Genomic DNA, 24,742 nt, shown 5'->3' with positions numbered 1-24,742 from the left:
AGCAATTCCCTTGATTTAAGTACCAACTTAAATAATATATATATATATATATATATATATATATTTTTTTTTTTTTTCTCTTGTCACTATGGAATTTATGCAAAGTGGATATTTTCGAAACTTATCACACAATATATTTCAAAGATATTACACTCTAAAATTATAATATTTAATATGTTAAATATTATAATGAATTAAATATATCTAACAAAAAATATGTAATTAAATATTTAGGAAATTCAACAATAAAATACTTGAAATATGATAACTTGTACCAATATGTAGCTACAATCAGAATACTTAAAATTATGATGAATTACATGTATCCATATTGGTAGTTTTGAAATTTGCAAAATAATGTAATAATTTTGGACTTCATGTGTATACATTTTCAATATATTTTTTTAGTGTATACATTTATTCATAATTATTATAGAAATGTTGCACAAAATAAATACTCCAAATATTCTGCATAAAATAAATATAATGACTTCAAATTAAAGTCCCGCCGCTTTGATCGAATAACTTAAACTGCTCGCTCAATTGCCTTCTTCAGCAACCCCACCTCTTAATTCCAAATTCTATCACTCCATTTTCACAGGCTCAGAATTTGCCAACTGAATGGGGATATCTCTCGTGAGTATGTATAGACAAAAGCCAATGAGCTTTTTGATTGAGCTTAAAAAAAATAACCTCCCTCAAAATTTATCATCAAGAAAATTTGTGTCCCATGAATAAAATAATAATGAAAATATATTACCTTTTAGCGGAACTTGATATGTGGTTCTTCGATGGAACTTTCTGCTGCTAATCTAATCTGGCCATCCAATAACCCAAATGATCTCTGTATTATTACAACTTTAAGAGAATAGTAATCTCTCAATATAGTAAATTGCCAATGGAATGTCACATTTAATAAATCATACGGACATTAATGTCATGTTGTTGCCATTTTGGCAATATTTGAAAACTTGAAACTTTTAAAACGACAATGATTTTGGCAACTATGAGGAATTGAAAGCTGCTATGTAATGTAGCCACATAATTGAATGAAATCTTAAATAGCTGATTGAATAGGTGTCGAGTCAAACCTGCAGCAGCCAAGTGAGCTTACTATTCGGATAAGGTATGCAAACACCTTCCCTTTGCTTTACATGTGAGCCTGAAACGTGGTTCAAAATACTTGATCAAGAACTAATATTTCAACAACAAAAAGCTAATACAAATTAAAATAAAATATGAGATGTCTGAAGATTTAAACCAATGATTTTGAAAATCACCATCAGACGTCTCTCCAACGTTTGTTCCCTCTGAATTTCTAAATCAGAAACGAATTCTTACTGTACACAATAGAGCATAATTAAATCATGTGGCTAGTGGCATAATGTGTAGCTTATTTGCCCTGAGATTTTGCCTCAAATAATTACAATACTAAACGATAATTCGATCAATTAATATAGCTTACTTCTCTCTACATTTGAACCAAAAACAATGTAAAAGAAGAAAACAAAACCATAGCCATCTTATCCTACCTTCTTCATTTCGATTTTATTTGATTTCTTAATTTCAATTCACCTGAGACCCCCCAACCCCAAACACCCTCTGATCCTTAAAAAAAACCTAAACCCCACTAAACTGCCAACACCATCTCTTTTACTTGTCTCAATTTATACTTAATTATGTGTTCTGTTTCCCACAAAATCCGCAATATATGAATGTTCTTTGCATAAATCATATGAGGTGGTGTACATGTATATGCTTTATGGTCGATATTCAATCTCAGAAATGGCCCTAGGATTACCCAACTGGTAATTCCATTTATATATAAGATTATCAAAAATTATCACATACCAATAAAATCAAATGGGTGGAATTTATAAAATCACCACAATACTATCTATCAGTTACACGTACTTGATGATGAGATAATTGAAAGATATAAATCACCATATGCATGCTGGAAATGATCGATCAGGTTAGACATCATTCAGATCCAAAATTGGTAAAACAAATTCAATTATTAACTCCTTGCCAATTACATAACTATAGTGCGAGAGCGAATAAGTTCTGAAAAACGAACGGTTCAACATGAAATGGGAAAAGAACACAAGCCAACACTACCGATTTTGCAAAACATTTCATACCACTGATTTAACGGGGGGAGAAAACTGAACACAATTTGTAACAAAAGTTGTCAAAAATGCTTAATTTAGTTTGAATCAAGCTAATAACCTTGTCACGGTCATCTTTCATCTTCATTTCATAGAAATTAATCATTACTTCATCACTTTAAGGACTATAAATTTAATGAAGGAACATTGTCAATTTGAAAAATATTATACATTTTCGAAGTATATATTATCTAAAAATAATATATATTATCTAAAAACAGGGGAAATACTACACATATTCACTATCAAACAATCAGAAAGTTGAGAAAATGTTCACTATTATCATCTAAAAACAGGGGCAATAATCGTGTAACAAATATCATGATAATAGTAATATCAGAAATATCATGCAAAAAAAAAATGAAAAAGATGTCCTAGAAACCGCATCGTCATCATCGATGCCCCAGAACTTTAATAACATCATATAAAACTACTATTGATGCAAACCCCAATTAAAATATAAAAAAAAAAAAAAAAAAAAAAAAAGCGAATTAAGAAACCTCAAATGATAAGCAAGAACTCCTTAAATTAAAATACATACTGTGATAAGCAAGAAATCCTCAAATTCCGTCCAAACTCCTTCAATTATGTCGATATACTATCACATTTTTTGGAAGAAAGAAGACAACTGCGTGCCTGGAGACAAAATTCTACGTCATTACCAGACAAATAAAAACACAAAGATCCTGAAAAAAAACCCAATAAATTTGAACATAAAATGCGACTATCACTAACCTCTTGAGAAAAAATTCTTACTTGAAATTTCAACCACCGTTGGTAGTGGCTTTCGCTGGCAGCAAACGGTCCTTCACTCCGACTCTCGGACGATTTTTGTTGAACTTTTGACCGGCGGATTTTAGAGCTTCAATTTTGTGGAAAGTAATAATTGTTAGAAAGATTTGTGAGAGAATTTGTGTTGATATACAGATGAGACATGAAATTTGAGATGAGAAGATCTAAAATAGATGAAGAAAATTGATTTCAATCAGACTATGAAATTTGAGATGAGAAGATCTAAAACTGATGAAGAAAACTGATTTCAATCGGCGGTTTGTGCAGTTGAAGGAGTGGGTTTTGAAAGAGAAATTTAGGGATAAAAAATTAGACGAGAGATGAAAAACGTCTGATAGATTTAGGGGAGATGAAATATGGGTTTTTCATTTTTACACCCAAAAATAGTAAAAATTATAAAACTTGCCCTAGGGTTAGAAACCCTAAGTTGCCACGTGTCAGAAAATGAAGCAAGGTATTGTCTTTTTATATATATATAGATTATTAACAAGTTCTAAATAGAGTAAATTACATCATCAAATTACGAAAAAAATTCATTACGTGTGGTGAGTATAGTCACTTTCAACTGTAATTTTTTTTATACATTCATTCTTATATTGTTAAATTCAACATAATTTTATAGATTTCGTGAAATATTCTTTAGTTTGTACTCGTTTAGTACAAAAAAAATAATTTTTGATGCACCACAATCTGATTCGTACAAGTAAGAGACATATTTTATGATCATCTTATTTCAAAATGTGGAGACGTAATGGGGTAAAACAGGTACAAACTAGAGAATATTTCACATAATGTAAAAGATTCCATTAAATTTGACTACCCAAGCATGGAAGTGTAATAAGATTCATAGTTGAAGAAGTGATTGTAATTACTCAAACAGAATGGTCTTTTTTGTAATTTAATATTAACTCGGGGGTCGCCGCAATTTACTCTTAAAAATGTTTTAAAAAGAAAAAACTTTTTAATTAAGTTACTTGGCATCCAAAAATATTCTTTACATACTAATATGAAACTATAGGAACAATTTCTTTTATAAATAACCACAATAATAATTTACTGGTACAAAACGAAAAAAATCGAGCAGCTAAAATACACCGAAATGCCAAAAACCGATGCCCTCTTATTATTTATGGACGAAAATAGTAATATGTAATAATAATAACAATAATAATAAAAAGGTGGAAGGGGCAAGAACAAAAAACAAAGATAAATAAACAAATAGGTACACAAAACCAATATTTCAAACAAACCAAACAGTGTGCGAAAAAAAATATAGATCAACGGGTTTCATCCTCAAGGTTACGGAAACCTGCAGTGAGATCGTCGTTCAGTTTCTTAAACTTTGCAACCAATGTTTCCTCTCCTTCTGCTGGATCTTCGAATTTCTGTGAACTGCATGCATCACCAATGACATCATCGTTATTACAAAAATATTGATGTGGTTATACTTATATACAAATATATATAATTATAGTACTTACACGAGACGGTAAAACAAATCTCCCATACGATGCTTGATAAGGGAGTAAGTTATCTTCTGACCATCCATACCAGCTCCTCGCTCCGTTGCCTGCACATACATCATCAAATATGAACACCAATTTTAAATCTCGATAAATCATTTAATAAAATATTAAAATGAGGATAGTAAGAAAAAAGGGAACATGCGCTAACTAACTACTTTACCTGATTAGCCAGACTGTAGAAATGAATAATGTTGCGCATCATCCAAACAGACTTGTAGAACGGGCAAAACTTGTCATATCTGTTGGTTCGGCATGGGTAAAAATGTAAATATCTCAGGAAAAAAATTCAGTCTTTGATTGTAAAAGAAAATATCAAACACGAAACGGAATTTGCAAGCACTAACGCTGTGAATGCATTCTGGGCAAGGTAGTCCTCCCTCAAGAGCTTTGCTGTTTCAAGGGTGATTTTATCTGTTTCAGCTAATGCGTCTTTTCCGACTAGCTGCAAAATTACGACACTTCAATTACGACTGTACTACACAAATCTCCACTGATACATTTTAATGGTTTCTGTTTACTTCTTGGTCAGCAATTTTCTAACGGGAAATACGAAACCAGTCGAATCTAAAAGCGAATAACATACCTGCACAATTTCGTTCAAATCATCCTCTCTCTGCAGGACTTCACGAGCTTTTGTCCTGATGTCGATGAAATCCGAATCGAACTTGTCGTAGAACGATTCGAGTGCCTGAAAAAAGCAAGTGGCAGCATCGTAAAAATGCATGCAAAGGAAACACTTTGAAACTTGCTTGTTAAAAATGAGCATAAAATCTGAGGGTGCATTTGGATGGAGGGATTTGGGGGAGGGATTTCAAATCCATAATAACAAATCCCTCGGAATTGTTTGGATTGAGGGATTTGGAGATGGATTTCAAATCCCCACCCCTCCTTTTTAGTTGATTTTGGAGCAATAGTGATGGATTTCAAATGACTCCAAAATTGGAGTCATTTCAAATCCATTCCCCAAATCAAATCCCTCCCCAAATCCCTCCATCCAAATGGACCCTGAAGGAAATAAAACATACCCCTGAATACTTTGAGTAAGAAATAAGCCAGTTTACAGAAGGGAAATGTTTCCTCTGTGCCAATTTCTTGTCAAGGCCCCAGAAAACCTGAAACATGGCAATGAGTACAGATTATATGATAAGTACGGTGCGTAGAAAACGAATATGCATGCAGCGCTTGCACCGTTCGAATTTAATTTTCACCTGAACAATACTGAGTGTAGCAGATGTAACAGGATCAGAGAAATCTCCTCCTGGAGGTGAAACAGCACCGACAATGGTGACACTGCCAGTTCTTTCAGGTCCACCTAGACACTTGACTTTACCAGCACGTTCATAGAAGGAAGCCAAACGAGCTGCCAAATAAGCAGGGTATCCACTGTCTGCAGGCATCTCAGCCTGCACGGAAACAATGGCGCTGAGTCAGCACAGTAAAGAGCATTGAATTTTGAAGAAAGAAAAAACGGTGACGAGTCAGCACAATGGTTGTTTGTGTGCTCACTAACTGTGATAAACAATTATTACACTGTTTTTACGTTCTTCACTGTACAATAAATTTAAAGATACTCAAGTTTCCACTTGGAAAAATTCAGTACAACTTGACTAGCAGGTTTGTCTCGACATGGAAAATTTATCGACAGTCCATGACAATAATCCACAACACAAAAGATTTGAAAATAAGCCAATTTTGCAATCATGAGAAATCTTAGGATGCATACCAGACGACCAGAAATTTCACGCAATGCTTCTGCCCATCGAGATGTAGAATCTGCCATCATACTGACATTGTAGCCCATATCTCTAAAATATTCAGCTATAGTGATTCCTGAATATCAATTATCAAGCTTAAAAGTCAAATTTGGAGCATAAAACAACAGTTGTACTACATTCCAAACAAAAGAATCACAAACGATAAAGATGCAGTTTTGATATGTGCAGAAGATTACCCATGCACATGTCTTAACAGATTCTTCAATCAGAAAAACAATGTACCTGTGTAAATTGAAGCCTCTCGAGCAGCCACAGGCATGTTAGAAGTGTTAGCTACCAATGTAGTACGCTTCATAACAGATTCCTCTCGACCATCGGGCAAGGTCATTGTCAATTGAGGGAAATCCATAAGCACCTACAGTTAGCATATCTAGGTTAAACATTTGGAAGGTGTCTTAAATCTTAATAGCTAATTTGAAAAAGGAAAGCAAAACTATGTACCTCTGCCATTTCATTTCCTCTTTCTCCACAACCGACATAAACCACAGTGTCGGAGTTAGAGTACTGCATATCAAACAAACGGAATAAGAAAAAGCTTTTGTAACTGAAACAAAATCATTATCACAAATTACCAATAAAATTAAGAAGCTAATGCAAGTAATTAAAATTTCACCTTGGAAAGGGCCTGACTGATAACAGTTTTTCCACAACCAAATGCACCGGGAATGGCACAAGTACCACCGAGGACAGAAGGGAAGAGAGCATCAAGAACACGCTGAATGAAAAACAAAGTTATTATGTAGCACTACATCAAGCAAAAAATCATAGAAAAAGAGGATGTTCGAAAGCATAATTTAATTATTCATTATATGGTTACCTGTCCAGTCAAGAGGGGAGTATCGGCAGCCAGCTTTGAAGCTACAGGCCTAGGTGTACGTACAGGCCAAGTCTACAGAAAAGGAGGTATGTCAAATTGAATTTTTTTGCTTTTAAAGAATAATAACGAGTCACTCGTATTTCAAATTTTCCACAAGTAAGTAGGCTGACCTGCAGCATGGTGAATTGTTTTTTGACCCCTTGAAATTCAAGCTCGAGGACTGTGTCCTGCAATTCAGACAATTTAATGAAACTAAACTTCAACTTTACCTAAGAAAAATTATATTGTAATATACAGCAGGTTGCATAGAAACAAACCTTCAAAGAGTAATGGCCAGCTGGCGCGATGTAGGTTATCTTCCCCATAGCATCGGGTGGAAGAGCAACATGATGTTGCATTAAACTGTTTTCGAATACATTCTGCACAAACAATTGATTTAGAAAAGAGGAAAAAAAATGGTGAACTGAGCAAGTTTTTCATCGAGATAATTTTCAAATTTCTAAAAAAAAAGCCGGTCAAACTTACAGCATACAAGTCTCCACCAGTCAAATGATCTCCCTCTCCTGCCATTGACAATCATACCAAAATAATAAGGATGAGAGCATCGGTATTTTCTAGAATGAAATAATCAATTAAAAATAACATTAAATTATTCAACGAAATGTCTTTCGGGTACCTATTTTCTTCGGGTTAAACTCCCAAAGAGTATCTTTATCAAGAGCAGGGACAGATACACCACGAGGAATATAGACATCACCAGATTTAATTGCAATTGTTTTCAGAGGCCTCTGCATTGAGTATTTAACATCCATGAGATGCAATCAGAAAGAACATATATTGTATGTAAAGCAACTAATTCCGAAAACTTGGAGAAGCGGAAATTTACCTGAATCCCATCAAAGATATTCCCCAAAATTCCGGGACCCAATTCCACTGATAAAGGCTGTAAAAGTTGGCAAATGAGTATGGGATAAATTTTTTCAGTCAATACAAAAACCCTTCACAAAAAATCAAGTTAATGATGTAACATTATAACCTTGTGGGTTCGAAGAACGGGATCGTTCACCATTAGCCCAGCCGTTTCCTCATATACTGCAATAAAAGCTCAAAATGATTCTAGAAACCAACAGCCAGCTATCATATTCATTTGCATTTTGAAATTCAAAAATCGAGAATGTTAAAAAGAAACCCTAACCTTGAATAGTGGCAGAATCTCCTTCCAACCGGATAATTTCCCCAATAAGGTTGTCGTGTCCAACTCGAACAAGTTCATACATAGCAGCTCCTGCCATTCCATCTGCAACAACCACTGGTCCAGACACCTGTGGAAAAAAGATAGATAATATGAAACGCTATGAAGGATGAAGTCGCTAATTTATCGTAAGATTTTTTACTAGATGTTAATAGCTTAACCAAATTAACAATTTTAATTTTATCAGCAAGAAACTTATCCCCCCACGTCTTTTATATCTTAATGCATCGGTGGACGGAAAAGGGCTATGTTAAAATCACAAGTATTTTGCGCAGCGCCTCAAAACATTAAACGATCTCACGGGAAAAGACTAGAGATGGTATACAATAGATCTTTAGGTACCACTCCGTTAGAATGATATCAAAATACTATAATGACAAGGAAAGTTAATTAATAAAGAACCTTAAAAAATTGGTTTAACCTAAAAATTTAGCCATAAAGAAAATCTGTCAGCAATATAGATGAACTAACAAACAGTTTGATTCGACAGTGAGGATAAAACCTTCAATACAATCCTCAAAATGGAACCTGATTACCAAGCTCAATCCTATTCAGGTAAATGGAATGACATCATTGTGGGGTGATATTACCACAAAGAAAAAAACCTAAGAGGTATAGAAAGAAGACCACGTGTAAAGGCAAAAAGTAAGGTAATAACAGACTTTGCAATGATAAAGTAGTGATCTTGAAAAAAACAAAAAGCAAATAAAACAAGTCAAATAATATAAAAGGGCTCCAATTTTTTTGGATCAACCCTTCAAATCTCGAGAACTTGAAATCAAGCAAATTAGGGCAACAGATAACTTAACAAACCAATGGGAAGAAATATACATAGTAATTCGCACAAATACCAAAAACCAAAATCAATCGGAGGTATGTCTAAGTAATTGGCAGCAATTCAATTACCACAAATATATATACAGAGAGAGAGAGAGAGAGAGAGAGAGAGAGAGAGAGAGAGAGAGAGAGAGAGAGAGAGAGAGAGAGTAATGGAGGGAAGTGGAAGAACCTTGCGAACGTAACCGTACTCGCTCTCCTTTTCGGCATCTTCGAAGGTGGTCAAGGGGCCTCCATAGACAGACGGCATTTTTTTTTTTTCAGATTAAGCAGATCGAATTCAGAAGAAGAAGAGAATTAATTGTACAGAGCGAAGAACAGGATCTGGTGGGTGATGATGGAGATGAAGAAGAAGACTTCGTTGCTGGTTGGGGGTTCCAAATCCAATCCCGTTATTATTTTTATTATTATTCAATCAAGTGCGTGTCTGTGTGAGAGAGAAAGACAGGAGAGAAAACGTGACAAAGTGAATGATGTAGTTGCTGTTTGTTGTCACTGTTAAAGATTTTCTTTTATTAATATAAAATCCTAAACCCCCCACATCAATTTTAATTACAACCACAGACTTTTTATTTTTTGACCGTTTCAAGTCATATTCAACAAAAATAATAATAAAATTAAAATATATATATTGTTTATTTCTTGGTTTAATCCCACTTTGCACCCTTGAAATTGAATATTTTGGCACTTTGCAGTTTGCACCCTTGAAAAATAATAATAGCACTTTGCACCCTCGAACATAATAAATTATTCATAATGCATCCTTAATTGAATGATAGTATTATGTTTTGATGGTGTAAAATGCTATTAATTTATTTCGAAGGTGCAAAGTGTTAAAATGGTATATTTCAAGGGTGCAAAGTGGAATTAAGCCTTATTTCTTTGGCAAAAATTGAAATTTGGATTTAAATGAGGATAAATTATTGGCAACCCCCTGATGTAAGGTCAGATTACGAAAAAACTCCCTCTTGTTTGAGTTATTAAACTACCCTCAACTATAAATCTTATTGTACGTCCACCTTTACGGTGTCAAATTTAACAAAATCTTATAGATTTTGTAGAATGCTCTCTAGTTTGTAGTGCAAAAATACAGTTTCTGATGCACCCCAATCTGATATCTACAAGCCAACCGACATATCTTATGATCGTCTCATTTCAAAATGTGGAGTTGAAATGGAGTAAAACATGTACAAACTGGAAAATATTCTACATAATCAAGAAGATTCCACTAAATTTGACACTGCAAGAATAATCGTGTAAGAAGATTCATAGTTGAAGGAGGTGATTGTAATTACCTAAACAATATAAACTTTTTCGTAATTTGACATTGACTAAGGAGTAGCCATAATTTACCCTTTAAATAATAAATCTTTTTTCATATTTATTCAAGAGCAATAAAGCCACAACTTCTTTTGGATGGATTTTGTAAGGTTGGTTACATATTTTCCTGTCAATTGTAGTTGAACACAATAAAACAAACATCAAAGTTTTGGAGTATATAGATAAACGATAAAGATATAACCGATGTACACTTTAAACTGTATAACATGTGTTTCATTACTATCATAGATTTGACCAGTTTCTTCTATAAGCAACGAAAACTCCCTTTACCTTTACCTTCGCATATCGTGTGAAATACATCCGATAAATCTTTATCATTCATTCACGCACATATGTTCAGTCACGAGGCTAAACAAACTAGTAAAGTACAACTCCAACTAAATTTGATCAAAACTAAAAATCACCAGTGAAACATATAAGTTCAAGAACCAAACAAAGTGTAACTTCTCATCTCTGTGGTAAAAACAAGACCAGGAGCAAAGCTTCTTTCATCGGCTGCAACAAGTGATCGAGGAAAAATAGCGACTAGCACTGCAGCAAGTAAAAAAAAAGCCGACTTAAATGTTCGTGAAGAATCTAATCGACAAACCCATAGCACACAACGAATCTCAGTCACCGTCAATTTATTTATCACACACAGCAAGCTACCGATATTGTTCTGTACAATTGGAAGTCACAAAGGCATTACATAACTAGCTTAATCAAGAAGTCGAAAATAGGCTCATAAATTCCCCCAAACCATGTAAAACTGTAAAATTTACATTGACTAGAACGAAGAAGAAAATATACGTATGAACACGAACATGCTTACTGCAGAAGCATGGAGGAAGATTATGGGTTATCTTGAACAGAATTTGCAGCATCTCTTTTCCCGGAAAACCTCGCCAAACACGTGTTGTTTGTTTCTGAATTCTCAACAACCATGTAGAGGCACAACAAGCACAACCCTGCAGCAAGCCAGCAAATTAAGATTCCTACGATAACTAGAAAAGATTGTCTCGTTCAAAGTTAAAAATTGCTTAATTTTTTCGTTCACAGAAACACATGCCGTCAATTAGATCAAGCATTGCTAAGAACTTTTCTCAATGACATCAACAGTTTGCATTACTCTATCGGTTACGGGTACTAAGAAACCGAATAAATATGTATTGATTTTAGGAAAAGATACGTAATTAGGAATAAATTACTCCTCAAATTAATTCTCTTTTTATTAATTACTCTATTAATTCTTCAAAGTGTTTGATAATTTTGAGAATGAATGTACAGAGAAACAACAATTACATTACAGAATTGCAGAATTGTGGAAATGTACTTACCGATATAAGCAACGGTGACGCCGGAGATTGCTCTCCCAATTACTGAGAGTACATAAAGACAGGATACCACCTGTGGCTCAATTTTTTGAAAATAAAAATTAGAAAAAATTGAGGATTGTATCAAAAATTGGTTGAATGAAACAAAATTAATGGATATGGATGCAGGTGTGCGACGTACCTTGAGGAAGAGGCGCTTGTCGTGGCCGGTGGCGGCGACGCGGAGGACGGACTCGGCGGCGCCGAGGGTGTTGGCGAGGCAGGCGAAGAGAGAGGTGGCGGCGTCCTGCGAGATCTGCCAGTGGAGCGGGTCAACGGGAACGGCGATGTTCATGTGGCGGAAGAGGAGACCTAGGATCGCCAGCGAACAGAGGAGCACGATGAAGACGTCGGCGAAGAGAGAAACCGCGCTGGAATTCCGGTAGGCGCAGTGGTAATACACCAGCGTGCCGCTCATCATCCCCATCGCTGCACCGACTACCACCATCGCCGCCGATTGAAATTAACTTCAGATTTTATTCTTTTGTCGACAATTCGATTTTCAATTAAATATTTTCTCTACCATTGGATCAACGGAAAAACTGAATTTGATTTTTCTCTTCATCTTCATGTAGTTTCTACGGTTCTATTCTTCTTCTTCTTCCCCTTTCGAGAAACAAATTAGTCTGCAGTCAGCCAGTCACTTTCATATACTGAATTTATTTATTAAAATAAAATTCAGAATTGTTCTCTATGAATAAAAATAAAATAAACTTGGGGAAAAAAAAAATTGAGTATTTTTTTCCTTGTTCAATTAGTTGATGCCAATTAATAGTTCGGCCAAATTCAATTAATTGATCCACTCAATTAAATGATTTTATTTGAATTCAATTACATACACCATAAAATGAATATTAACTAAATTCTTAATCAATTACTCTAAATTATATTTGTTGTTTTCGAGTTGGTTCATATGTTAGAAAAAAAAAAACGTGTATTGATTATAGAAGAAGAAGTATATAATGTGACAAAAGTGGTTCTCAAAAAACAAGAGAGAGAAAAGTGGAATTAATGTATTAGTAGCTTTTAAAATAATAAATAAATTGAGATAAAAACAATATTCATATCGATTTTTTTTGGACGGAGAGTCTTTCTAAGTCACTTCATATATAGATGCATTAGGTAAATCAACATTCTCGTATAATAGCTTGCAAACCATACCAGATATGTAAACCACTCTAAGTTAATCATGCGTAGCAAGCTCTTCCTAAAGACCGTTGACAAAATTTACAAACCTGAATCAATCGACTCAAACTCACTTGCTCCAACCGATAGGCCATAATATATACTTTGAAATATTATAATTGGCTCCAATTGCAAATTGAGTTTCCAAAAGCACTTCATTGACGCGAGGCATATCAATATGCATTACTACACTTTAGCTTTATGTAAAGCTAATATATATATATATATATATATATATATATATATATATATATATATATATATATATATATATATATATCCCATTCTATAACGAAAATAATAATTAATAATAATAATAAACAGCATGTGTTAATTTCCCCTATCCAAGCACAACACTCTAGCTTAAGTTTGTACAAGGCCACACACTACTGTCAAAAATTAATTATATCTGCTCCTAAATATAACACCACGTAGATCAAATTAATGGAAACTCAATCTGTACACAAATTAACAACTGACGACTCCAAAACAAATTTCTTGAAAGAAAAAGGAAAAAGAAGAAAAAAAGAAAAAAGGAAATTGATGTCAAAAATTAATCAAGGGTATATATAATTCGATACACGCAAATTTTCTTGGTTTTTTTTTTTTGATGAAACTATATAAGTATTGATCATGTATTAATTAGATGACGAATCTTGTACTTGTTCAATCTGGCGAAGTGCCTCCTCCAAATCCCACCTCTTGTCCGGGTCCTCTTCGCAGCAACTTATCCCGATCTGCAAAAGCTTCTCCGTCTCGACTCTGCAGCTGCTAATCTCCATTTCCTTGTCGAAACTCTCGACGTTTTCCTCAACGATAGTTTTGATCCATCCAGCTAAATCCGCACCGTACTTGCCGCAACCCTGTCCGAGGTAGTTTGCCACGTACCTCCCCGTAAGCGTCTCCAGTATCAACACCCCCAAGCACCAGACGTCCGTTTTCCTGCAAGTGACGCCGTTTCTGGCGTACTCTGGAGACTTGTACGCCACCAAGATCTGGTTGACCTGGCTGGGGTTGACCACCGGCACGAGAGAGTAGTCCATGAGCAAAGGGTTGAATTCGTTATCGAGAAGAATGTTGGACGATTTCAAATGCCCGTGCGCGACGGTCAAGGTAGGGAGCTCGCTCTGGAGGTAAGCGAGCCCCTTAGCCACTCCCTTAACGATTTTCAACCGGTTAGCCCAACTGAGCCCCTGTTGGTCGGGGGAATGCTTGCCGTGGAGGTGAGAGGCCAAACTTCCGTTATTGATATAGTCGAAAACGAGCAGCTTCTCCTCCTTACGATACAAGTACGCGACGAGCGGGAGCAGATTCGGGTGGCTCAGTCTCCCGAGTCTCCTCATGTGCTCGTGGAAGTCTTCCCTGGCGACGTTGTTCATCAGCTTGAACCTCTTGACCACGAGGGCTTCCCCGTCAACCAGCACTGCCTTGTAGGAGGCGCCGAAGTTGCCGCTCCCCAATACTTCCGCGGAGGCTCTCATCAGGTCCTGCAGGTCGAACTTCTGCCTGTCGTCTCTGACGAAGGAGAGTTTACCCGATTGTTGTTGTTGCTGTTGTTGTTGTTCGCCGGCTGCCGCGACAACTGATGTTGCTGCTGCGGCAGCTGGCAGAGTTTTTTTATCCTCGTGCGGCTCTTGAGGCGGGAGTTCCCTCCCGAGCTGCGGTGTCTGGTCATCGCGGCTCCTCCGGTACACGAGAAATAGCAGCACGATCAGAAACAATGCAATTAATACGGAGATTATGATTATCGCGATTCTCGATGGAGACGAGGGAGATTTCTCGTTTGTAGCGTCGGCTGCCGGAGATGTGGTTGGAGGAGAGAGAAGAGTTGGCTCCAAGTCCGGTGGAGGGATTGGGGGGTCACATGCTGCTTCCAACGGCTTCCCACACAACCCTTTGTTGCCTAATTCATTCATTCATTCAACAATAAATATAACTAAAATCATATATAAGAATTATTATTGGATATTTCATTTTATTTCTCTCGTTTTAGAATTAATAATACACTAATTAAGTAATTACCTTCTTTTTTTATCAATTAATTTTACGAACCTGAGAAGGAGGTGGGGTCCATTTTGCTGAGAGCTGCAGGTATGGCGCCCACCAATTGATTGTTGGAAACATTGAGTAGTCGGAGATTGTCGGAGCTAATCGCCGGTATTCCGCCGGTGAATTGGTTGTTCTCAAGGCGCAACTCGATGAGCTTGGGCGATTCGAGAGACGACGGAATAGGACCGGTGAATTTGTTGTTCGCCAGATGAACCTTCTTCAGAGAAGTCATGCCTTTGAACGCATCCTCCGAGATCTGGCCGGAGAATTGATTGCTGGACAAATACAGCGTTTTCAGAGCACCGAGCTTTCTCCAATCCGGCATGGTGCCTTCGAAACCGTTGTTCATGAAGCTAAGCGTCCTCAGAAAACGGAGCGGCGTGAGAGAATTGACGTCGATTTGGCCCTTAAGGTTCATATTCTCCAGCTGCAGCCCCCAAACGTAGCCGTTGAAGCACAGAACGCCGATCCAGTTGCCCTGGTTCCCCGAGCACGGCGTCGACGCCGTCGAGTCCCAATTGTTGAGGGACGGATCCGCGTTCGCTAGGGAGCTTTTGAATTTCAGCAGATACTCCGCCGATGATTCGCCGCCTTCCTGCGCGCCAGAGAACTCCGGCGCCGCCGCCAGCACCAGCAGCGCGACGAAAATCAACGCCGTCGGTGTGCGATCGTAGCTGGATAGGAGGAGGAGGCGACGGCGGCATGCTGCTGCCGTCGTCGTCGTCGGCATTCTGGTAACCCTAGGTAGTTAATCCTGGGCGGCGGCGATGAACAACTGCGGGACGAGAATATGAAATGATTAGGAAACAAATATTGGGATTAATGCATGATTCCCCTCTCTCTTCCTCTACTCGCTAATTTTTGTTTTTTATTTTTATTTTAATTTGAATTTGTTCCTCAGAAATTTTCATGGATTATTGGTTGTAGAGAGAGAGAGAGGAACAAATGCAGCCCAGCGTGTGTCGATTGGTGGCAATACAGAGGGGTGGTCTGGTGGTGAGAGAAACACCGCCAAGGCTCCGGCGATATTTCCGGTGATTTTGTGCGTGCCAGAGTTACCCTAGCCTAATCGCCCTCCATTTTTTTATTTTTTTTTTAACTATAATAAGAAATGATCTAAATTATACTCCGTTAATACTATTTATATTTTGCGAAACAAAAATACAAAAGCACATATAAGATAGTATTTTTTCATTAAATATTTAAGTAATTGTTTTTACGATTGAACTATTATTTAAAATTTATTGATAACAATTGGTGTAGAAATAGAATTTCTAAAGCTTACATCACTTGCTTTCATTAGTTTTTTCCCATAAAAAAAGTTAAAATAAGCACATGCACAATAATAAACGGTTATTTAGGTGGTGTTTGCAAATGATTATTTAAAAGAAGAAGTTAGTGATTGTGTGTTAATTCAGTTTTAAGTGTTTATTTTTGAAAGTTGAGGGTGTTTGCAAATATTCCGAAAAATGAACTTAAATAGAAAAAGTAGGATTATGGGTGCTTTTAAAAAAATAGCTTAAAGCAGATTATTTTAAGAGAAACAAAAGTGAAAGTTAATTTTGCAAACACATGAAAACAAATTGAGCAAAAAAAAGCTCATAATCATTTTCAAAAAACTTTTGCCAACACCACCTTAATCTCTAATAAGTTATCTTATGACTAGTTCTAAAGTTATAAAACACAAATAATATATTATTCTAAAACAAAAAAAAAAAACAAAAAAAATTGATTTTTTCGAAAATTATTTCACTAATTTCAGAACTCTTCCGATTTTGGCAAGCATTTATTTTTTAGCTTATTTTTTAGCGAAAGTAGAATACATATCAGTTTCCAATTTCCAAAAAAAAATCAAAAACTCAAATCATTTTCAAAAAAATATACTTGTAATATCAAATTTGTTATATATTTTGTATTAAATGTGACTGAAAATTTGAAATTTAAAAAATCGGCCAATTCCGATAGAAAGATTTTCAATTTTGCAACAAGTTCAATCATCCAATTTGAAAATTTCCAAATTATTTTTGGCATGGAATTTGAACTAATTTTCCACTACCCGAAAAAAAATGGAAATTTTCCACAAGTGTTAATTCAAATCCGTGTGATTTCGCCCCCCTAGTTCAGCGAAATTACTCTCAACCAAACACTCGGATTCGCATATACAACAATAATAAATCCGGCAAACAAAAAAAAAAAAAACGAAAACCTCACTCACCCCGGATAAAACAACATGGATATGCATAAACAAGCAACTCAACTCACAACCCAAGCAGAGAAGCAGGCAGCAGATTATTACTAGCAAGAAAAGAAAAAAGAAAAAAAATACAGGAGAAAAATAATATGAGAAAAGTTAAAAGAACTGCACATATATTAGGGCAAGAAAGAACATTGTTATATAAGCATACACAAGAACCCTCAAGCCACATACCTAGAAAACCAACTCTCGACATGTGCATCATTTTGTACAGTCACTCGGCATCATATAAACTACCTCACCTTTTTTTATATTACACCCTCTCAGCATTTGCTTTCTCTCTCCTCTGCACCATCTTCATCAGCCAACGTTCAGCCTCTTGAGTCTCTTCACAGCTTACTAGACTCCTCTCTCTCTCTCTCTCTATGTATATAAACGTAACACTACACAATGTACAGTTTTTTTTTAATACAGGCAACGACTTTATTTGCAATCAGCTCACATCTAATCCCTCAGTGAAACAAGATATGTGTACGATAACAGCACCACCACTTGAAAGAAAGAAAACAAAGAGAGGTAGCCCAAACTAGCCTCGGTTAGCTGTACAACTTCTTTCTTTTCCTTCCTACATCACATCTACACGGGGATGTGAGTTCTGCGCAGCAATTCTCCTTTCTGTAAAACCAAAAAAAAAAAAACATCGTTTATAAGTTTTGAACTGCGTAAACCTTGTAAGTGATGAAAAATGTTTTTAAGGTTAAGAGGTTCATACCACCAGCTGCAACTAGCTTCTCCACACGAGCTACTATGTGCTTTCCATATGTGTATTTCTTCAGTGCATTCAAATGAACCTTTATTCTCGACATGATCAGTTCACGCTCCTGATCACTGCATGTCTCCAGTACTTTCTGTACAACGTAGTTTGCAAATTGATCTTTCATCATCGCCTGGTATCAGAATGAGAAAAAACAATAAAGATTAGTCAGATATAACTTTGCTTACATGGACAAGAATATATATATATATATATATATATATATATATATATATATATATTAACAAAGACATAACAAAGAGATTACAAAGTAATGTAACAACCTGTAGAGGCTCATTTTCGTCAGTTGTTCCAAGCATCTCGTTCACCAATAGCTGGCGCTCAGATGGATCACCAAAAGTTAAACATTTCTCAACAACGTTAGACGCAAACTTCTGCTGGCTCATCTGAACTATCTTTCCAGCCAATTCTTGAATTATGGTAGTTCGCTCGTGTGGCTTTCCATGTTCCAATACATGCTACACGAAAAAGATCATAAAAATAATTAGCAAACATCTTATAACTATAACTTCTACCAATCAGTCAACAGAAACATATATGGTGCTGTATGGGGAAGATACAACAATTTGCTACTTAAATGTTATAACATTTGGGCAATTATCTGATGTCTGTAAATACTTGAATAAAACGAGAATTTTCACAACATGACATTTTCAGTGACCACAGAAAGTGTTTTCAGACATTTATCCTACTCCATGAGATTACTGCACCTCAGCAGAATTTCAGGATTCATATCTATTGACTATTTGTATAAAATATCTGTGCATAAAAGTTAAAGATAACATATTGAAGCAAAATATGGTGCAAACAAATTCAAGTAAAAACTTTAAAAGTGACAATTTAAAAAATAGAAACTTCAGATTCAATATATTACGTAATAATTTCATAGTGGTCACAGAATAAACAAGGGCATAATTGCCATATAAAATTTCTCAAAGAAACATTTACAAACCTGAACAACATAATTCCCATACTGATCCTGTGCCAGCATGCTTACAGATCCCAGAATCTCTTCCATCACTTTGCTCTGAGTGTTTTCATCCTTACAATACTCCAGAACCCTCTGCCAAATGAAGGCGCCTCACAATATATATACATTTACAAGTCGAAAAAAATTGAAATAAAATTTATCAGTAGTAATATTTTGCACAATTTTCTCAAACCTGTATCACACGACAGCCATATGGATGAGTGGATAGAGTCACAACTTGATCAAAAAATGTTGACACAATAAACTGAATATGATCTTCAGGAACGGATTCGATGCACTTTTGAATGACATGGTTCCCGTTTTGATCACGAACACAACGCATGACATGCCCATCCAGCTCTCCCACCATGTTGATCTTCTGATCCACATCCACAACTTCTATTGCCTAGATAACCACAGCATCTATAAATTTTTGGATATTTGAACAAATACATTTTCATAAATCTTAAAAGAAATTTCAGCTAAAAATATACAGGTAATGACGAAAGGATGACTGAATAAAAAAGAATGGATATACTCATCTCCAGCACTTAAGTACTTATTCAGTACGCCATTGGGTTAGACTGAATGTATAAATCCAAGGCAAATGTTACCTTTTGTATCACCCTGCAACCATACATTTGGAGGCTTAGAGTAAGTACATGTCCAATTAGTTTGCTAGCTAACTCTCTTCTCTGGGACGCCATTCCATGTTCAAAAAACTGGGAAGACAAAGAGTTAGCACCAAAGACAGTCTTAATAAAGCCCAAAAGAAGTGAAACTGAAATCATAATTATCAACTGAATTATTGAACACAGTTCTTGGTACCTTTTGGATCACATAATTACCAAACACATCAGTCATTAAATTCAGAGCTTGAGGAAAAATTTCCTGGAAAACCATGTTCTTCTCATCTGTTGTGGCAGTTTCGAGCTTTTGCTGGATGAACCGGCTTCCGTATTGATCAGCACTAGTTAAAGATGTTAAAAATGAAAACGTCAGACATCATCAATCTTCCCAAAAAGAACAAAAAGGGATTTTTTTTTTTTTGGCAAAGCACATACCTAAACTCGACAACATGACCAGCAATTTCAGGAAGTTCAAAACACTTGGTTTTATTGCTCTTAAACTCCTCCAGCAGAGTAGAGGCAAAACTATTATTATCCATGGTATCCAAGTGCCACGGTCCAACGACACTCCCAGCAGCTACATTTCTCATCCCACCCGTAAACCTCATATTAAATTCTCCATGCCTCATAGGGCTACCTGGCCCTCCACCTGAATTTGGCAAAACTTGATTTGCCAACGGACTTCCAGGATAAGATAATCCAATCCCAAACGCATGATTAGCATAGTAACCATGAGGACTAGTGGCACCACCTCCCTTACCAGCCATAGGAACACCATACTGTGATTTCTGTGGTGACAACAAATTCCCAAGGTACGCTTTCTGAAGCAGGTCCATGTAAGAATTGCCCATATAGTTCCTATCAACAGAAGGATCACTAAGAGCTGCCACCTGTGTGGCTGCAGCATACTCAGCTGTCCTCAAGTATTGCAGATACAAAGGGTCGACATAAGGTGCGTGTCCAGACATCTGGTTTCCTAGTCTATTATGGTTCTGATCTGCACCACTAAAATTTGAAGCCCCCAACATCCGAGGGTCCATTCCAATAGCAGATGCAGCAGCAGCATTCTCAAATAAAGGTGGCAAATTAGAGTTACCGAGTTGACCCGATATTGGACTCATAGGATAGCCACTTAACCCATAATTCGAAAACGATGAGTTGGGGCTATCCAAAAGCTGCTGATACTGCGGAAGCACACCACCCCCAACATTAATCGAAGCATTAGGAGAAGATCCTTTCATGTATGAATTATTAGAAGGAACGCCATTTATATGATGCAGCTCACCTTGAAAGGAACTATTATTACTGTGATCATGCCCAACAACACCACCAGAATCAGAAGAAGACACATTAAACGGCCCAGAAGACATGTGTTTATTCATGTAAGTTTGCTGCCTTGCATTAGTCTGGCCTCCTTGGAGATTAAAAAGATAATTCTTATGGTCATCAGCATCAGAGTCAATGCGGGACGACATATGTTTCTCGTCATCCATGATGTCATTCGAAAGGTTCATGCTTGATAAAGAAGAAACTAGATCAGCAGCAGATTCATTCGGGTGAGGAGCTACACCAACATTGAAGGAGCTGGGGCTGTTTATGTTCCTTTTCTCTGAATTTGCTGCCCCCCTGCCTCCCCCAATTGGAGTTGGGCAAGGACTGGGAGCTCTTGTAATGCGTTGAGGATCAGGAGTTGAGCTTCTTGACAAGGATGCACCCAAAGCGGCGGCATAAGAATATGATGCAGGCTGAGTGGCGGAGGAGTGCACTGGATCTGACGGTGTCAATTCCCGGCGGAGATTGGCCAGCTCATCCTCAGCCAAAGCCATAGCGGTGGTGTTCTCATCAAAAGCGTTTCTGCTAGCTGGACGTGAAGGGTGTCCAGAAACGGGAGTGGTACGGTTCAAATCATCCTGAAAAAAATGTTACAACTTAATACAACGTAGTAAAAAAGACGTGATAGAACATAGAAATTTGGATTACTTCTGACGTACAGAAAGCAGAGCAAAGAACACATAATGCACTGCTAAGCATAATGATGGTCAGTTAGGCATACTAAGAATTGCATTAGTATGTACAAATTTTGTGGCACAGAACCACAGTGTGCTCCTATTTTCAGCAGTTAAAAAGATCCACAACTTCAATAAAGAGGTTCAACTAATGATGCCTTCTGAAAAAAAAAAAGCACCGGTCACAGGACCTTGTAAATAAAAACGGAATCCATATAGTTAAACCAAATTGTTGAATTCACAAGGAACATGAACAAAATGGATGCAATACCGAACACAGGTACTTATACATGAGCAACAAAAATGCATACATAGCGATTCCTATGAATATATTAAGAGGGGCAAACATTTAGCAAATAAAACAAGAAAATTCAGGAGTGCCATACAAAAGAAGAGACCACTCAAAAATTGTGCAAAATTATCTACCATAACACATAAATGTCAGCAAACAATCTCCAGTCTCCAATATCACATCCCCACGTATTAAATATCAACCCAAAAAGAAATAAACAATCAGTTAAACAACAGTAGAATCAACCTAAAAGAAATGAGTAGTAAAAGTTACTGACCTGAAATATCTCAGCAAGACTCTTCTGCTTGGCACCTAGTCCTAAACCAGGCAAACCAATAAGTCCATCACCACCCCACTCCACAGAACCCTGAAGTTGGTCCATGTCATTCTCACCCTCCATCTTCTTCGAGTTAAAACCCGGAGGCATTGCAAACAGTGATCTCCCACTATTGTCACCGTCGTTCCTATTCACCTTCCTCCTATCCCCAATTGCAGAACTCCCACCTTGCAACCTCTGAGCATAACGCCAATCCTCTCTCGACAACAGAGGAGGGGGCAGCCTCGGATTCAGATTGACGTTCGAGTAATAGTAAGATAGATAAGCCGGATCAGACCTAAGCTCGTCCTCATTCAAGTACCCATTGCCACCACTCTTATTTCTTGCAAACTCAGCAAAAGCAGAGCCGACTCCACCACTGCCGCTGCCACCACCTCCACCGCCGCCTCCATGGTTAAACAAACCGCCGACGGCATTCATCGAACCCTCCACAGTAGGCGGAGCAGATCCGCTCCGGTATATATTCAGCTCCTTCTCATGATCATCCGCCTCCTGCCGCCTCTGCTCGCGGAGGAGCAACCCTAACTCCTTCTCAAACTCATCTCCAAACGTATTTTCGTTGTTTCCAATCACCGGTCGCCTACCCAATTCAGATAACATGATTCCTTTTTCGCTATATTGTAATATCAAAATCCCCAGCTATTCACTGCTCATTCACAAAAAAAAATGAAGCTTAGAAATAAAACCACCAAATAAATCGAAGAAAGCCAACAGTTACAGTACAGACCTTGACTTTTATCCGACGCTAAATTCAGACGAATCCCATATTCACATAAAATTGAAAATCAACATAAAAAAGTCCAACCTTTGACCATCAACGAAAGCTCAGTTCCTGAAGATGAATGAAATCATCCAAACGAATATGATCAGGCGCGCACAAAGTAAGGGGGGCGAGAGAAAACTAAAAAAAAAAAAAAAACCTAGTTTTCACCAAACGTTGAGTAACCTTAAACCGGAACAATTAAGTATAGGACAAAACGGCCATGGTCGTTCAATTTGAATTTACAAGCAATTACAGAGCTGTGATTAAACAGGTAAAAAGAAAAGAAAAAAATGAAAAAAAAAATGAAGCTGAAGTAAGAAGTTGGGGGAAGGGTTTGGGAGTTTAAGAAGTAGACTGAGTGAGACAGAGAGAGAGGGGTCACAAGTAAATATAAGAGAGAGATCAATCTGGCGGCGAATTGTTCCTGCAGAGAACCCCTTTTAGGGTTTTGTTTTTCAACCACTATTATGGAATGTGAGAGAGAAGAGAGAGAGAGGTGAGGTGATTAAATACCATACAGTAATTGAATTTATTTACTATATACATATTTAAATTAAATTAAATATATTTCTTTACTTTGGGTGTAATGTATTTTGGGGGCAGTCTTGCAAATAAACAAATTCCCTTAAGACTAGGTGGCCTAATTGACCCAGTGATGGATGGATAATCCAGTCATCATGTTTAATTAATATATAAAATTAATTAATTAATTGAAAACCTTTTTATAAAATAAATTAAAGATATATGATATAATAGTCTAGAGAGAGAGAGTAGAGAGAGAAGAGAATGAAGAATCTGTGGGTGACACGTTGACACTAAACATACGGAGTGGAACTCCAAAAAATCTGCCCTTGTGGTTAAGGCACCAGTCCACCTAAAACTGGGCACTGTACTTTGCTATTTACTGTTTACACTATAAACTATTGGAATTAGTATTTTCGGAAGAAAAAAAATTATTTAAAATTAATTTTAGTTTCGAATCGACGAAAATCGGAAATTTTATCTTTTATTCACCTGTAATATAAGAAAATCACTAAAACAAAATTATATGAAAAAGAAAATATATAGTAAATTGATATTATGTTGTTGTTTTTTTTTTTTTCAATTTTTGGAAATTCTGGAATTTAAAATCAGAAAGCAAATCGGGATCTCATATATAATCCAATAATGGTAAAAAAATGTGGAAATTTTTCAAATTTTCAAATTAGGAATACGATCGTTACATAATCGAATAATTCTGGATTGGAATCGCGAAATTAAAAAAAAAATGCATTATACTTTTCCACTTTTACCCCTACCCCAGATCTTAATTCTTCACATGCAATATGTACTGAACATGGTTGAAAATTATCATTTTAATATGATAATTTACATCTTAATTATATTAGGATTACTTAGTATTTGAGTCGAATATAATTAACACACATGAGTGTTAAATAGTCAATATTTAGAGAAAACCGATGAGTGAGATTCATTTTTTGAATCAATGACATCAGTAAATTAGATAGTGACATTTCACACCTGGTGGAAATTAATTATTGAAAATGAGATTGATGATATCATTTGAAAAGTTGATTTAGCATTAAAAAACGAGCTTAATTTTATTCAACCGGACCTAG

At 36.4% G+C, this 24,742-nt stretch overlaps 4 protein-coding genes and 1 long non-coding RNA gene across 20 annotated transcripts; all 5 read right to left on the bottom strand.

The window, feature by feature from the left end:
• Positions 1-304: 304 nt before the first annotated feature.
• On the bottom strand, positions 305-3,307 carry LOC105967286 (uncharacterized). 3 transcript variants are annotated; one of them, XR_016030751.1, is made up of 5 exons: positions 2,928-3,307; positions 2,713-2,807; positions 1,092-1,162; positions 761-817; positions 305-617 (listed from the first exon to the last, which is right to left on the bottom strand). It is a non-coding gene; the product is annotated as an uncharacterized LOC105967286 (long non-coding RNA). The 3 variants fall into 3 exon arrangements; XR_016030750.1 differs by having other exon boundaries at positions 761-1,162; positions 2,907-3,307; XR_016030749.1 differs by having other exon boundaries at positions 761-1,162.
• A 756-nt stretch (positions 3,308-4,063) lies between these two features.
• LOC105955298 (V-type proton ATPase catalytic subunit A) lies at positions 4,064-9,709 on the bottom strand. 2 transcript variants are annotated; one of them, XR_016030752.1, is made up of 20 exons: positions 9,343-9,661; positions 8,277-8,403; positions 8,118-8,173; positions 7,968-8,024; positions 7,758-7,869; positions 7,607-7,644; positions 7,399-7,500; positions 7,252-7,308; positions 7,082-7,153; positions 6,878-6,979; positions 6,706-6,768; positions 6,487-6,619; positions 6,213-6,319; positions 5,698-5,892; positions 5,515-5,601; positions 5,040-5,177; positions 4,834-4,959; positions 4,650-4,728; positions 4,445-4,533; positions 4,064-4,355 (listed from the first exon to the last, which is right to left on the bottom strand). XR_016030752.1 is itself a non-coding variant. In XM_012979049.2 (20 exons), exons 1-20 carry the CDS (start codon positions 9,418-9,420, stop codon positions 4,241-4,243), a joined length of 1,872 nt encoding a protein of 623 aa, XP_012834503.2. In that variant the 5' UTR covers positions 9,421-9,709; the 3' UTR covers positions 4,064-4,240. The 2 variants fall into 2 exon arrangements, 1 of the variants encoding a protein (XP_012834503.2); XM_012979049.2 differs by having other exon boundaries at positions 4,834-4,931; positions 5,073-5,177; positions 9,343-9,709.
• A 1,000-nt stretch (positions 9,710-10,709) lies between these two features.
• LOC105955501 (reticulon-like protein B22) lies at positions 10,710-12,536 on the bottom strand. Of its 7 annotated transcripts, none has more exons than XM_088816549.1 (4): positions 12,006-12,536; positions 11,828-11,897; positions 11,323-11,458; positions 10,710-11,169 (listed from the first exon to the last, which is right to left on the bottom strand). In XM_088816549.1, the coding sequence occupies exons 1-3, from the start codon at positions 12,309-12,311 to the stop codon at positions 11,343-11,345; spliced, it is 492 nt and encodes a 163-aa protein (XP_088672675.1). In that variant the 5' UTR covers positions 12,312-12,536; the 3' UTR covers positions 10,710-11,169; positions 11,323-11,342. The 7 variants fall into 7 exon arrangements, with proteins under 7 accessions (XP_088672675.1, XP_012834805.2, XP_088672674.1 ...); XM_012979351.2 differs by having other exon boundaries at positions 10,710-11,042; positions 11,301-11,458; positions 12,006-12,528; XM_088816548.1 differs by having other exon boundaries at positions 11,315-11,458; positions 12,006-12,528.
• Positions 12,537-13,464: 928 nt separating this feature from the next.
• Positions 13,465-16,301, bottom strand: LOC105955403 (pollen receptor-like kinase 1). The gene is made up of 2 exons (XM_012979157.2): positions 15,101-16,301; positions 13,465-14,951 (listed from the first exon to the last, which is right to left on the bottom strand). The coding sequence occupies exons 1-2, from the start codon at positions 15,825-15,827 to the stop codon at positions 13,687-13,689; spliced, it is 1,992 nt and encodes a 663-aa protein (XP_012834611.2). The 5' UTR covers positions 15,828-16,301; the 3' UTR covers positions 13,465-13,686.
• Positions 16,302-17,438: 1,137 nt separating this feature from the next.
• On the bottom strand, positions 17,439-23,693 carry LOC105955718 (pumilio homolog 1). 7 transcript variants are annotated; one of them, XM_088816558.1, is made up of 12 exons: positions 23,506-23,596; positions 23,307-23,380; positions 23,088-23,192; positions 22,301-23,006; positions 20,161-21,635; positions 19,925-20,066; positions 19,711-19,818; positions 19,290-19,502; positions 19,079-19,189; positions 18,390-18,584; positions 18,064-18,238; positions 17,439-17,966 (listed from the first exon to the last, which is right to left on the bottom strand). In XM_088816558.1, exons 4-12 carry the CDS (start codon positions 22,958-22,960, stop codon positions 17,917-17,919), a joined length of 3,129 nt encoding a protein of 1,042 aa, XP_088672684.1. In that variant the 5' UTR covers positions 22,961-23,006; positions 23,088-23,192; positions 23,307-23,380; positions 23,506-23,596; the 3' UTR covers positions 17,439-17,916. The 7 variants fall into 7 exon arrangements, with proteins under 7 accessions (XP_088672684.1, XP_088672681.1, XP_088672685.1 ...); XM_088816555.1 differs by having other exon boundaries at positions 23,281-23,693; XM_088816559.1 differs by lacking the exon at positions 23,307-23,380 and having other exon boundaries at positions 23,506-23,683.
• Positions 23,694-24,742: the final 1,049 nt, after the last annotated feature.

The sequence above is a fragment of the Erythranthe guttata genome, chromosome 4, assembly GCF_056151865.1.
Source record: "Erythranthe guttata isolate IM_541 chromosome 4, IM_541, whole genome shotgun sequence".
NCBI lineage: Eukaryota > Viridiplantae > Streptophyta > Magnoliopsida > Lamiales > Phrymaceae > Erythranthe > Erythranthe guttata.
This window is presented reverse-complemented; position numbering and strand designations above follow the sequence as displayed.

Excerpts from the sequence above, each read along its gene's own strand:
- LOC105955718 (XM_088816555.1), bottom strand. The coding sequence starts at position 22,960 with ATGTTATCTGAATTGGGTAGGCGACCGGTGATTGGAAACAACGAAAAT. Across the intron at positions 21,636-22,300 it reads GTCTTGCTGAGATATTTCAG|GATGATTTGAACCGTACCAC; the intron begins GTCAGTAACTTT and ends CATTTTTTTCAG. Across the intron at positions 20,067-20,160 it reads GGTCATGTTGTCGAGTTTAG|TGCTGATCAATACGGAAGCC; the intron begins GTATGTGCTTTG and ends ATCTTTAACTAG.
- LOC105955501 (XM_088816549.1), bottom strand. The coding sequence starts at position 12,311 with ATGGTGGTAGTCGGTGCAGCGATGGGGATGATGAGCGGCACGCTGGTG. Across the intron at positions 11,898-12,005 it reads ACAAGCGCCTCTTCCTCAAG|GTGGTATCCTGTCTTTATGT; the intron begins GTACGTCGCACA and ends ATTGAGCCACAG. Across the intron at positions 11,459-11,827 it reads CGTCACCGTTGCTTATATCG|GGTTGTGCTTGTTGTGCCTC; the intron begins GTAAGTACATTT and ends GGCTTGCTGCAG.
- LOC105955403 (XM_012979157.2), bottom strand. The coding sequence starts at position 15,827 with ATGCCGACGACGACGACGGCAGCAGCATGCCGCCGTCGCCTCCTCCTC. Across the intron at positions 14,952-15,100 it reads GGACCCCACCTCCTTCTCAG|GCAACAAAGGGTTGTGTGGG; the intron begins GTTCGTAAAATT and ends TGAATGAATTAG.
- LOC105955298 (XM_012979049.2), bottom strand. The coding sequence starts at position 9,420 with ATGCCGTCTGTCTATGGAGGCCCCTTGACCACCTTCGAAGATGCCGAA. Across the intron at positions 7,645-7,757 it reads GTTTAACCCGAAGAAAATAG|GAGAGGGAGATCATTTGACT; the intron begins GTACCCGAAAGA and ends TGTCAATGGCAG. Across the intron at positions 4,356-4,444 it reads GATTTGTTTTACCGTCTCGT|TTCACAGAAATTCGAAGATC; the intron begins GTAAGTACTATA and ends TGATGCATGCAG.